At 45.6% G+C, this 13050-nt stretch overlaps 1 protein-coding gene across 1 annotated transcript in view; it reads right to left on the bottom strand.

Moving 5' to 3' along the window:
• CADPS (Ca++-dependent secretion activator) overlaps positions 1–13050 on the bottom strand; it is a gene marked incomplete at both ends in the record, with an annotated part of 149784 nt that overhangs the window by 87426 nt on the left and 49308 nt on the right. The window contains 2 exons of the mRNA XM_010015858.1: positions 689–828; positions 4717–4828. Coding sequence (XP_010014160.1) covers positions 689–828; positions 4717–4828 — 252 coding nt within the window. The remainder of the gene's footprint in view (positions 1–688; positions 829–4716; positions 4829–13050) is intronic.

Raw genomic sequence — 13050 nt, 5'->3', positions numbered from 1 at the left:
AAGAGTTACTCAAAAGAGTGACTTTCCTGGACAGCTTCTATTTTTTATCACATCCTCTGCCCTGAAGAGCAAACAGAGGAAAGCCTTGCCAATGGCGTTAGCTTGGTCTTGCCAAAGATGATCTAATTTGTAACTGCATGGCACAAAGGTGGAAACCAGGGGTGGCTGGCAGGGATTCCCCTGGCTCCACATCCTCCAACAGTCCCATCTGGAAGGGTGAGGTTTCCCTTTTAACCTTCCAGATCATGACTCCAAGCAACTGCTATTTAATTGTGCTGTGTGTCTCTGTGGAAATACTGACGGTCACACTGGAGCGTATTTCAAGCGGAAGGTGTACCCTGCTTTTGGTTCTTGGAAGTCAATACAGGGAAACCCAGAATAACTTGGGAAACTATACCATTCTCACTAAGAGAGGCAGGCAGATCACCTAGTATTTCCTTATAGGAAAAACAAAATAACCTAGCAATTTCCTGAGGGATATCGTTTGGCTGATATGCATTAAAAAGACTGCTAAGAACATGGGAAGTGCATTATAAATGACTGAACTAGTGTCATTTGTATATTCATCTTTCTTTTGACCTCCTGTGACCTTGAGAAGAAGAGTTTCTCTTCCAGAATCTTAAAAAAAGGAGACGTTTTCTAATGCACATTCATAACGAATTGAGTTCAGATTGAGATAAGAGTTTACCCAGAGTGCTTCATGTTTTGAGGCTTATCCATTCGCACAGCAAGCTTAATCTTCAGGTCTTGATCCGGGCAGTTTTTGGAAACAGTCATTTTGTGCCATTCTGATTGCTTTGGGCTATTGGGAGTAGGGTGGAGAACAACCTGCAAGCATTAAAACCAATAATGTTAAAGGGAACAATTATTCACCGAATGGGTTTTAATGGGGAACAAAAACACATCAGATGAGCTGCTTTTGCCCTAAAAGTCAGCCTGGAAATTTCTGTTCCCATCAGTGAGGATGGCTTTTCACTGCTTCTTTTAAGGTACAACTTACTATTTTCAGAATAGTTCTTATATTCTTTGGCTCCTATATCTACTGTGCTATTGTTCATGGGGCTGTGCAGAACAGAACTGCATTATCAGTTCCCATCATTTAAAGAAAGACTGTGATAAATGAACATGTAACTGTCCAGGTAAATCAGTCTAGAAGTGATGGTGGACTAATGTCATTAGCAATCCAGCAACAAGCTTTTTTGCCATCTCCCATTTTAGACCCATACAACTTGGCCAACCTCCAGCCTTCCTGACACTTCCCATGTGAGGGGTGCTGTTTCATGGGCTCAGAAAGCTCAACCTAAAGTGGTTCATCCATTGCTATTATCAGGCTGTGGGGATGCTGGCTTCATTTTTTGCTTACTGTAAAGGCTGGATACAGTAGGTTACTAGGCTGGTGTGTCCGAGGTCCCTTCCAACCCAAATCATTCTATGATTCTGTTCTCCCAGAACTACGTCATATCTACCATCTTCTCCCGGTGTTCCCATATGTGTCCTTCGGGGTGGCTTAACCCTCTCTCTCCTATGCCTATTCCTCTTCTGATGCTTTCTCTCTCAGAGATGACTTTGCCTGGCACAAATTCATTCAAGTCACTGTCCTATAGTGAGATAAATCTCCTTTAAACCCATTCACCTTTCTGCTAGCAAATTATTCCACAAATAGCAGCATTCCCCCATGTTATTTGATGTGCTGCCATCACTCATCCCTTGGTCACGCTTAGGCCATGCTCCCGCCAAACTCCAGCCCAGACCATAATCACATATTCCTCTGCTCTTCAACTTCACTGCTGAGTCAACAACCAAGGGCTGTTTTCCACCAGAATGTCCTTGATGCTATTATCCTCTGATGAATGATTTTAGAAGTTACTCTGTTGTCTCTTCCAAAGCCTGAGGTTAACATCAGTAGATTCTCAACTGCACTCTTACTCATCAGCATTATTTATCATTTCTTTTATTGAATTAGACTAATGCTTTCTCTGGCAGGAATCTGAGCCTATCATTAGTTACACAGATAACCAAATGATACCAGTCTCTACTGCATCCCTGTTGGCAAAACCACATTTAAACAAATCCTGAAGAGAGGGAGTCCTCCACACAGGGTGATGTTAAAAGGATTGGCCCCAAACTCTGAACAACATCCAAGGACGCCCATGAAAGGCAGGTCATATAAGTACCTAGACTTATATTAAACTGTATCTCTTAGGAAGGCAGCAGCTGCTCAGGGTGTTTGGGATGCTCTCTACTTTGATTTCTAACTCCTTTTCATCAAAAGGCGCATAAACTTTCCTCAGTGTTGTTGCAATTCATGGCTCTTCCCCTCCTTGAGCTCAGTAGATGAAACCTTGGCACGGCTGAAACTGTGGGAGCCTTGCCACTGGCTTCAATAGGGCCAGGATGTATTCCCATGCCTTCAGCTGCCCATCCAGCAGTTTAGGGCTTGGGAGCATTTTCCAGCTCTCCCTAGTGAAATGAGGAGTGCCGGCTGGCTGCCAATTTAACACTTGCAATAGAAAGTGGGCATTGTACAGGCCTGGCAAAGCACAAAGCCACTTCTCAAAGGGCAGCTGAGCATGGGTGTTTTTGTGTATACAACCTGCTTCCCTCCTCTCTCTGTGCAGACAGGTCCGTGCCCACTCCAACAACTAAACCAGGGGCTTAACACGCTCCCGGTTTCATTATTTCATTACAGAAGAAATCCTGATGCAGCCTGAGCAGACACGCGTCATCTCTCAGCTTCTCCGGGCACATCGAGCATCCCTTTGAAGTCTGGCCATTTGAAAGCACTGGTGGCCAGGGGCCAGGGGAAATCACTGCCCAGCTCCCTGTGCTCGCCGCTGCTGGCCCACGTCCTTCAGCCTGCAGAAGCTCAGAGCCAAGGGATGGCTTCCCGCTGGATAGGAATTAAAGCGCATCAGTGGGGCTGGCTCATCAGTGTTTCAGGGCAAGAGGGGTTGCTTTGGGGCCTGACATCTTTCTCAGAACAACATGCCTAGCTAATTGCTTCCCGGGACCAGCAAAGTCAGCACTGCTCATGTTTGCCAGTGGAAACAAGCCTTACAAAGCAAGAGGGTCTACACCGAGTGTAACCACGCAGGGGGAAAAGTCCTGAATGGCATCGTGGCTGGCTGGGTGAAAAGCTCTGCTCAGCATGCTGCAGTGAATAAAGGCAGGAGTACCAAGCTGTTGAAAGAAGAAGGTTTTGAAAATAATCCTGAAAATATCATGATGCTGTGCAGCAAAGCAACTGTAGGTCTTCAGCTGGGGTACTACAGCCTAGTGTGGCCATCCCCTTTGTCAAAAGAGGAGGAGGACATGGAGAAAGGAAGGATCAAGGTGTGGATGAGGAAAGTCCAAAGGGCTGTGACTCTCTTTGAATATAAGATTGATAGGACAAAAGAAGGGGCAGCTTTAGTTTTCTCTCTCCCAAGTGCAGTAACAAAGGATGTTACATGAACGTGAAAACACAGTTAAAATGAACATAAATGATATGAGGCAAAAATCATATACAGCACTCTTCACCACAAAGATATAAATTAAATCATGAGCAAACTAGGACCTGAAACAACATTTGGCACTTGTATGAATAGGATGAACACAAAACCACGTTAATTAGGAAAAGCTTCATTGTATGGACAGACTCTCCTATGTCAAGGCACAAGCAGACATGGAGTTAGCAAGAAACATCCCAACAGGTTAGGCCATAATTGGAAATACTCAGACTCACCACAGGATCAGTGGATTTCTTGTCCACAGACATAAAGACAGAGCAGAGAGCAAGGTGTGCTGCAGACAGAGCCCAGGGTGCTCCTGGAGATTGATCAGGCCATGCTGAACTGTGACCCAGGAGGTACCAAACCAGTGTGTACAGTGCAGCCTCTCTTACCCTGAGCTGATTTTCATGGGGTTTTCACCATGCTCATGCTCCTGAAGAGCTGAGGAAGGCATGGCAGGGAGTTTGCTGCCACCTATGCCTGGGGCCAACACAAACTATACAATTCCATGGAGAGTAACTGAAATGTCCCAAAGCCACAGAAAAGATATTCTGGAGCTGTGGGCTGCAGCGATGGAGGGCCACCAACCAGGACTGGTTTATGGATCACAGTTGAGGTAGGGTGGGAAAGTTGGCTCTGTGGCCAGTATCTGGGGAATCTGAGCTCTTTGCTACTAGCGCCACTGATGGGGGCAATGAGCCCCCATGTTTCACTCCCCAGTGCAGCCCCACTGAAACCACCAGTTCAGCCACAATCCCAAGGAGAAGCCAGGATGTGAAGCCCTTTGCAGCGAGTACCGCAGTCAGTGCTTTCAAATGCTCAAACTGTGCACCGGCTGCTCAGCAGATATGAGAGCAGCCTAACACTCTCTTGCCAAACTTCAATCCTTTCTTTTTTCCTTCAGCATAATCCCCTTTTCTGCCTCAGGAATGTCCATTTCCGTAAGCAACTTCTAAGGCTTTCCGGACTGCCAATATCGCACACAAGATCCTCCGCCTTTGCTCGGCGCAGGCACAGCCAGCTGAAATGCTGCCATTAAAAGCTCACAACAAAGACAGCATGCGAGATGCACTCCTTTCCAGCAGTGGAGAGCTTTCTTTCCCCCCTCCTGAAGCTTGGCAAAAAAGCAGAGCATGTTGTGCTCCAAGGATATTTCCGTACAGGAGAGATTTCTCTAGAATAGGAAGGCCAGAAGGAAGCACTATTAAATTCAGAATCTCCTTACCCTCCCGAGCTCTTTGTCCTCCAGAGCCAGCACTCCCGTGCTCTCCGTGAACAGCTTCACCTTGACTGCAGGAAGCGCGTGTGTTGTTGTGAAGTCTCCTTGGGTGCCCCAGCTGTGAAAATAAGGACACAGAGATGCTCAGATCAGCAGCACTACAGCCTGGGCATGCAATGGTTAAGTGAAAATGTCCTCTGTGGCGCACGATGAAGTAGCTGGGCTGGCTAATTGACAAGGGTATTAATTATCTTCTTTGGGAAATGTGGGACAGATGTTTGGAAAACCCATGATGGCTCTTTGGGGGGGAAAATGAGATTATTCGGGAGCAGTGTGAAGCAAAAACTTTTTTATTTAGAAAGAACAATATGTCTCCTGCAGCGACAGCCTGTATAGCCACAACAGGAGCTGAGGATTGAGGACATCTGCACCCAGGACATCTGTAATTACTCATGCCCCTGCTTTTCTCTTGCCTAATTAAGCTCCTCTTTCCAGGCTGGTAGTTAGGCTTGTTTTCTCTGAGGAAACCCCGATTTAACCTGGGTTCTCTTCTGGGTCCCAGCCCAGCTCTCCAGCCCAGGTTCAAGTTCAAGCCATTACACCTGGAGTAAGCTGTTTGCTGGGACTGCAGAGCAGGACGCCAGCTCCTTGGGGATGGGACAGCAGTGGCCAGGAAGCAGTCACCTCTCCAACTACACAATGAACCAAGACCTGAGACCACCATCTACTATTTGTACTCCAGTCCTGGCTGGTTCCATGCCTTGGCAAGGAGCACTATGGAGGATGAATGGTGACACCCGCAACGTTCCCCTGAGCTGCGCTGGCGAGCATCCTCATGGTGTTCTCTAAAAGACACTCAGACCTTACATTGAGCCAGCTTTGATTTAGAGAGATAGTAGGGGAAAGAAACCATGAAACACCATGTCTGTTCAACATCCTAATAGGCTTTTCAAATAGGCTTACGAGAGCCTCCACAAGTGGTGTCACTCACAATAACACATCAAATTAGTCACCTGTGTTTGGGTTTTTGAGATAGAGGAAAAAGCTCCCCTCTGGTAAACCGGCACAGACTGAAGAGGGTCACAGAGCAAAAACTAAGTGGAACTTGAACTGATGCCTATTTGTAAGCTTTAAACAATTTTGAAATCAGCAGAGAAGAAAATACCTTCTACACTAAGGGGTAAAAAGTCATGTTTGAGACTTCACAGCTGTGTTTCAAGCTTTGTTTCTACTTAGAATTTAGAAACTTACTAAAATTAAGCCAGACAGAAACTTCCAGACAGAGCTAAGGAAAGCATTCCTAAAACCACACTTGCCCTTGTTAGCAGAGAACAGCTCAGCCAAAGATGAAGGGCAGAGAGAGGACTAGGGAAGAGCTCAACACTGCAAGGAGGATGCTCCTCAACAGCCAACCATGCAGAGGCACAGTGTGAAACTAGCATATTAAAAAATGCTCTTTATTTTTTTGTTCTCTTTCTTTGTCTTTTTTTTTAAATATAATTGTGAACTAGATTCCTGTGTTGTTCCCAGATACCCTGAAAATTCATCACACTTCAAACCTCAAGCAAAGTGTACAAGCAAGCTTGAAGAATAATCACAGATGCGGTGCTGCTTGTAAACCAGAAGAAACCAAGAGTGTGCCATGAGCAACACCTCCGAGTAATGCGGTGGGACACCCACTGCAGCCTAGAATACTGCAAGTCAGATGAGAGATTATACCATAACTCATTAGCAACTCCTATTCACCCTCATGCTATTAATGACACTTATTCTATATTGTCCTCAAACTAGATCCTCTGCTGAAGTGCAGTTCCCTTGAAACGACCGAGAAAAGGCTCAGATGACATGTGGTCCAGTGACTACCTGTTCTTTAAACATAAATACCAAAACAGCAGGTTTTGCATTTGGAAGGTTATTGGAAACAATAATTTACTCCTTCCTGTGCACAAAAGGTACAGGTTTCTGCTTTGCTCTCCACTGAGCAAATCTTGTCCAGATGAGCTTAGCAAATAAGCATGTTCAGTTCAGTGCAGAACTGATTATCAAACTCTGTTTCTTTGTCAGCTCTGCTCTCAAGTTTTCTCTCCTGGTGTCACTGTTCCACATATTTCATCTTTTACAATGATGCATCAAACTGCCACCAGAGCCAGGGAGCAGAGGTTTGGCTTAAATTATCTACAGCACTACAGGTCCAGCCACATCCTCAATAGTCTTTCCATGTGTGAGCCATCAGCTACCTAATAAATGTTTTAAGCATAAGAAACAACCTTATTTTCTATTTGCAGGTTTAGGTCACAGGTTGTTTTCTCTCCTAAAGAAACCTGTGTTGTCACCAGCAAGGAAAGCAGGAAGATAATCTGGCTTTGGGTAAGAGGCGAAAGTAAGAAAATATCCAACCTTACGCTGTGTATTTTGACAGCATCTGCTTTATAGAACTCATATCTCTGTTTACTATTAAAAAGCTCTTATTTGCTGAAGCATTCCCAGACCATATGTTATCAACAAATGTTACTAACCAAATACAAACAGTAATTTTCATTAGGTTTCCTTCATGAGAACAACATTAACCACAAAGGGAATAAATGTTTCAAATGACAGCAAACATACATAGCAAACCCTTGACAACACTGGTGCTTACATATTCATACCCCCAAAAGCCCTGAAAAGATCTGAGCCAACAAACAGAGACCCTCAGAAGTTGGGTTTTGTGCAGGTTGAAGCCTGTGGTGATGTCATTAGTTGCCATAGTGATGCTCAGCATAAGGCCATAATTCATGTCACTGAAACATCATTTGTATTCAATCTAAGTATGTGGTTTATCTGGGCTGTGTATTAAATTATTGTTCAGAAAATTAGCTCTGGACAGTCGTTAGGTATTAGGATCTTCTGAGGGATTAACAAAGTAATGGTTTCATTCCCACATTTAATAATTAAGCAGGTTATCACTGCAGGAGTTTATTTGCTGGGAAGGTGCCTTGGGACTCATTCTGAGCAAATCTTCTCATGAAGCAGTCATGCTGTCTTGATCCCATATCACAGCTCATGCTGACACTTCAAAGCAATAATACATCTGTAAACAAGGGCAAATAATGTCCTTCTGGTCAAAAGGAGATAGATCTATATATCTATCTATCTGCATATATACATGGAACAGAAAAGTACACAAGCAGAAAAATCCTGACAGTACTTTCTCAGTTAGAACCACACTAAGTATCTGAATCCCACATGGAACCCTCAGCCCAGCATTTTTTATTGCCCAGTTTATCCCAAAGCCTGGAGCTGACCAAGAGATACTGCTGTGCATAGGGACTTTGCTACACTTATCACCCTACTTATGGCATCTCTGCTGTTCTAGTGATATCACTAATACCTACTTGTGTCTCCAGGGTTTCTAGTTAGGGATCAACCTTAGGATGAGCAGGCTAAACTCTTCAAGCTGCAGACAGCCAGAGGTTGAGGTATGCCCCTGGTGATCTCCTGGTAAACCTTCAGGCTGATGCTACTCAGCCCTGCCCAACCTACATAGAACACAAGTAAGACCACCCAGGCTCCTCACGCTGCTGTTTTACCAAGCTCTTACCCTTTCCTGCCATAAGATTGCTGCAGAAACAAGTGTCTTCATCCTATGGATGTGAAGTGCTTTACATCCTGATATTTGGCTGTTGCCTCCGCGTGCTACTGAAACAACAGCCATTTTATAAAGTTACAAATTATAGCCAAAAAGACAAAATCATTCAAATGCCATGGCACTGCTATGTTACAGCATGGGAGTAGAAAACTGTTAAGGATATGAATAAGGCTTGAGCACAACCCTGCAAGGGTCCTTGTCCTGATGGCACTCAATCACACCAAAACAGGCAGCAGGGTCTCTTGACGCCAGCTGCTTTTCTCCACAATATCCCACTTTTGTGGCCTAATCCATGATTTTCTTGTCTGTCCTGGAAAGATACCAACTTAACTATTTCACCTCTGGTGTCTAAGTTCCCCTAAAGGAAATTTTAGCACCCATGACTTTCCCAACAGTGCAGACACATGTTAATACCCAGGAGAATGGATTAAATTCCTGTGCTGTGGTCTCCAGCAAGTCTGCTTCGTCCCTGCCTGATTTGAAACACTAACCTTTCTTCCATCATTGCTCTTGCAACCTGATCTAACCAGAACATTGATGCCCGTGATTTCTATAAATGATGAACAAGCACAACTGTGTTATACTGCTGGGCCATGAATCAGCCCTGCTAAGCAGCTTGGCCTGTCAGCAGGCTAACACGGGAGCAGCTGGAGAGTGATGTGCTTTTGGCGTGGTTGACATTTAAACATGATCTATGACCAGTTCTCATGGGCTTCAGCACACCAGGGGACACCTTTTCTCCCTCTCCAGATACAGCTATTGACACGGGTTTGCTTGCAAGGAATAAACATGAAAAATTCAGAAAATGAAAGTAAAGATGTGTATTAAAGGAGAGCCATGCTCTTCCCTTGGTGGGTTCACTGCAGGTGTGCGTCACGCTCCATGTACACAGCAGTATCCTGGGACATGGCCAGGGAGATGCTGCCCTTCTTGTTCCCACAAGCTGACTGCTTAAAGAAACCAGCCTTGCAGAAACTCCTCCTGCACATCGGTCAGATTTTCAGTAGTTCATTGAGCCACCCGCTCAGTATTGTTTTTCAGATGTAACTGAATCAGCAGCAATTCCTGTCCTCTTCCAGGCCAGGAGCACATCCTTAGGAATACAGAATGTGCAGCTGCTCCCATCCATGCGCACAGCCCCCTTGGCCAGCATCACCCACCTTCCTGCAGCAGCCTACAGAGGCAAGGAGGTCCATCTGAAAGACCTTTAGTAGATGTGACCATGTGTGGGACAAATTCTGCAAGGCCAGCTTAACCTCCCTTGATGTCCTCTGTTGCCAGAATGAGATCTGCTGGGAACACAAGGACCAGTCTGGCTGCCTCCCTCGTGCACTGCTGGTGCAGGCAGGAGAGGGTTGTGCTTCATGCACTGCTCTTCATCCACATCCCTCACCTCTTCTCTGTCAGCACCCACACCAGTGTGTCTGTGTCCCTCCAAAGCCAGACAGCGAGTGAATGGGCACTCATCAAGAGAGCGGCACAGACAGCAGCCTCAGAAGACACTGCCTGTGTGTCTTACTCTTTTTAGAGGAGACATGTATCAGCAAAGTCACCTTTTGCTGGGTCGCTGCTTCACCTGGTGGAATGTTCTTAATCCAGCCTTGGTTTCTCAGCTTACTGCAGTGCCCAGCCATGATGCCTGCTGGAGGTGGATTCTGCTCTGAGGATGGAGAGGTCCAATCCCACTTCACCACTGGGAGACTGAAATGCTGTATGTACAGTCTTGATCTAGCTCTTCCAGTGATCCTGCCTCACAAATGATGGTTTTTGTTCTTCAGCCCACTCTCTGCCTCCAAGAAGAGACCTTTCCAGGAAACAGCCTTAAATCTTGGGCTGTAAATCATGTATGCCCAAAGCTCAAGCACTGGGAAAAACATAAGTTAGAGAAGCAGCACACCAGGCCCTGAGCTAACCCACCTTTGTGCAGCTGATGGAGTCAGCTTTTCCTCTAATGCAATGCTAAAGTCTGTTTCTTTTTTACATATTTCTAGAGATACAAGAGGAAAATAATCAGGTTTTAAGCTTGTTTAACAGTTAACTGTATGTGAAGAAGCATGCAGGAAAGCTTTTTGTTATATTCTCTAATGCTTTACATATACCAGCCATTCAAAGATATGAAATAGGGGTTGATGAGCAGGTTAGCAGTGATCTTTCTGAACTTCCCATGCCCACACTCAGAGGCTGCAGTTCATTATAACAGACCACACACAGACTTACCCAGCTCAACAGCAAAACCTGATACAGGGATGGCAATAATTCAACCAGGGTGAAAATGCTCATTTCATTCTCAGAAGTGAGTATTTGTGAATTCTAGGAACCACATACATGAGACAATGCTGCCCATGTGCTGAGCCCTTCACAAGCAGGCAGCTCACTCCTCTTTGGGAGCAGTGCTCACACCTACACCAGCTGGGTCACAAAGCTGTAATAAAAAGAAGTAGGACATCCCAAAGCCTTCAGGAGAATACGTATTTTTTTGCAACTCCCATGGGTAATGGCAATGGATAATAGGGTTTTGTGTCCGAGACTTGAAAAAACCCAAAGGCAACAGAAGAATTCAGGCTTTGTTTTAGGCTCCATAAGAAAACTCACAGCCTGGGTCACATACCTGGAGACCCACATGGTGCCATAAGCCACAACCAGATTGGGGATGCTGGATTAGGGACAGTTACAAGCTGGTTTGCAACTTACTGCAGTAGGACTACAAACATCAGCTGCTATCAGTTGAGTTCTTCCAAGAAACATAACACAGTGAGAGATGCACCACCTCAAGAGATATCATTACTGAAAGGTAAAAGATGATTTACAAACAAAATAAGGTGTTGAGTAAAGACACCAAACAAAGAAGGAAATGCCTGCTCTGCAGCGTTCAGCGAGTGCATCACGCTGTGGATGAACTACAGGAGGTGTCAGTTCCTCCCACCAGCAGCAGCCAGCCACCAGCAAAACAGTAACTCATTTAGTTCATTTGGTGGGTTTTGGGGACTGAGTTTGGATGTCACATGCTGCAGAGGGCCTCAAGTGGGACTGTGTCTCTGAGGAAGGGATTTGAGCTTTAGCTGTCAGGAGAGAGTGCTGAGACACAAGACCAACGCAAGTGGAAAAACACAAGTTTAGGGGACTGCACTACCATGTACACGTGCCCGTGTCACCTGCCTTGGGCTCCTGCTATTGTAATAAGGAGAGATCTAATTAATAATCAGTGGAGTTAGGCCTTAATTTGCCCTATCCTAATTTAGAGGCAGCAAGCAGATGAAACGAAGCCTGCCCTAAAAGCACCCTTTTCTTTCCAATTACTAAGGATTGGTGCTGGAGGTGCTCCTGCAGGTGTACAGAAAAGATGTCAGGAAAATCTCAAAGCATATATATACAGATGCAGAGAACCTTCTACATTTCTGCTCACCCAAAAATGTCCTGGGCTAGGAAATACCATTCAGGTGCTAAGGTAGGTACCTTTCCACTCTGCCTCAAGAGATTGGATGGCATCCATAACACGTCTTGATTCTCAAGAGATGCTGAGCTTCCTCTAGGATTCTTCCCACGGTAAAAGTCTGACGTGTTTACTCACCTTCAGAACAGGATAACCAAAGTCATCAGACACAGATTGACAATACGGCCTATCTTTGTTCACATTTGTTTCCTCTCCTCCCTTTCTGCCGGCAGAACAGACTTTTAGTCCCATCCCCTTGAAAGGAGCTGAGCTGAAGTGGGAGTGACAGCACAAACAGATTCAATTTCTGCTTGATTTTCTTGTATAGACTTTACAATGACAGTAAAAGCTGCTTTCACTAATGCAGGTACTATGCAGGTGACCAACAAACCGGCATCCCTGCACGCACTGGCTGCAGTGGTGGTACCCCTGGAGCTACGTAATGCCTCTGCATGATGTCTGCTGATGGGATAACCCAAGGGCTCTCTGAGTTAATTGTTTTTTTTCCTGCTGAGCATATAATGCAACCTCTGCTAAAAAATAAAAAAAGCACCATTAGTAATTATTTTGCTTGCAAAAAGGGAGTTCATTTACCCAAAACCACCAGTGGAGAAAGCACGAGGGTGTTATCAAAAAGGCAAGCAGAGACAGCACGTCCCTGAGGACTGGGCTCCTCCTGGCATCAGCTAAGGATGTCTCCCAACCTCCAGCACTTCATGGACTGTCCGTTTTCTGCTCTAAGCTCTAAGACACAATGTAAGTGTCACGCACGCAGACACCATCTTGCTGAACATCATGCAGCCAGCAGTACCAGACAGCTGATGAAAGGCACCATCTCTCCCTCCAGGAGCTGCAACTCCCACATCCTCAAACTGGCTACGGCAACACTACGGCTGCCGGGTGAGAGAGAAATCTGTCTCAGGGAGCATCACATCTGCGCCTCAACGCGCAAGGTGCAGAAGGAACAGGGTAAAGCTGACGGAGCCTGCAGCAAAGCAAAGCTTGTGAAGGTCTGCTCCTGCTCTGCTTGTGGCTCACACACAGTCCCCACAGACCCCGTTCCCGTGCCAGCACCATGTCTCTCAGCTGCCAGGGCACCGCAGCCAAGAGGAGCTGCTGAGGCCGACAGCACAGCTTTAAGAACCCAAAGCCGGATGATTTTGGCTACATAGAAAATGCAGAGCTTGATTTCTGTTTCCTGAGCGTAGCTGATACACAGAGGAAGTGTTATGGGGAAGTTGTAAGGAGGGATGAAAGATGGATTTAATCACATAATAGCTAT

The sequence above is a fragment of the Nestor notabilis genome, unplaced genomic scaffold (genome assembly GCF_000696875.1).
Source record: "Nestor notabilis isolate BGI_N333 unplaced genomic scaffold, ASM69687v1 scaffold5876, whole genome shotgun sequence".
Classification (NCBI taxonomy): Eukaryota; Metazoa; Chordata; class Aves; order Psittaciformes; family Psittacidae; genus Nestor; species Nestor notabilis.
The sequence above is the reverse complement of the archived record's forward strand: the minus strand, read 5'-3'. Positions and strand labels throughout refer to the sequence as shown.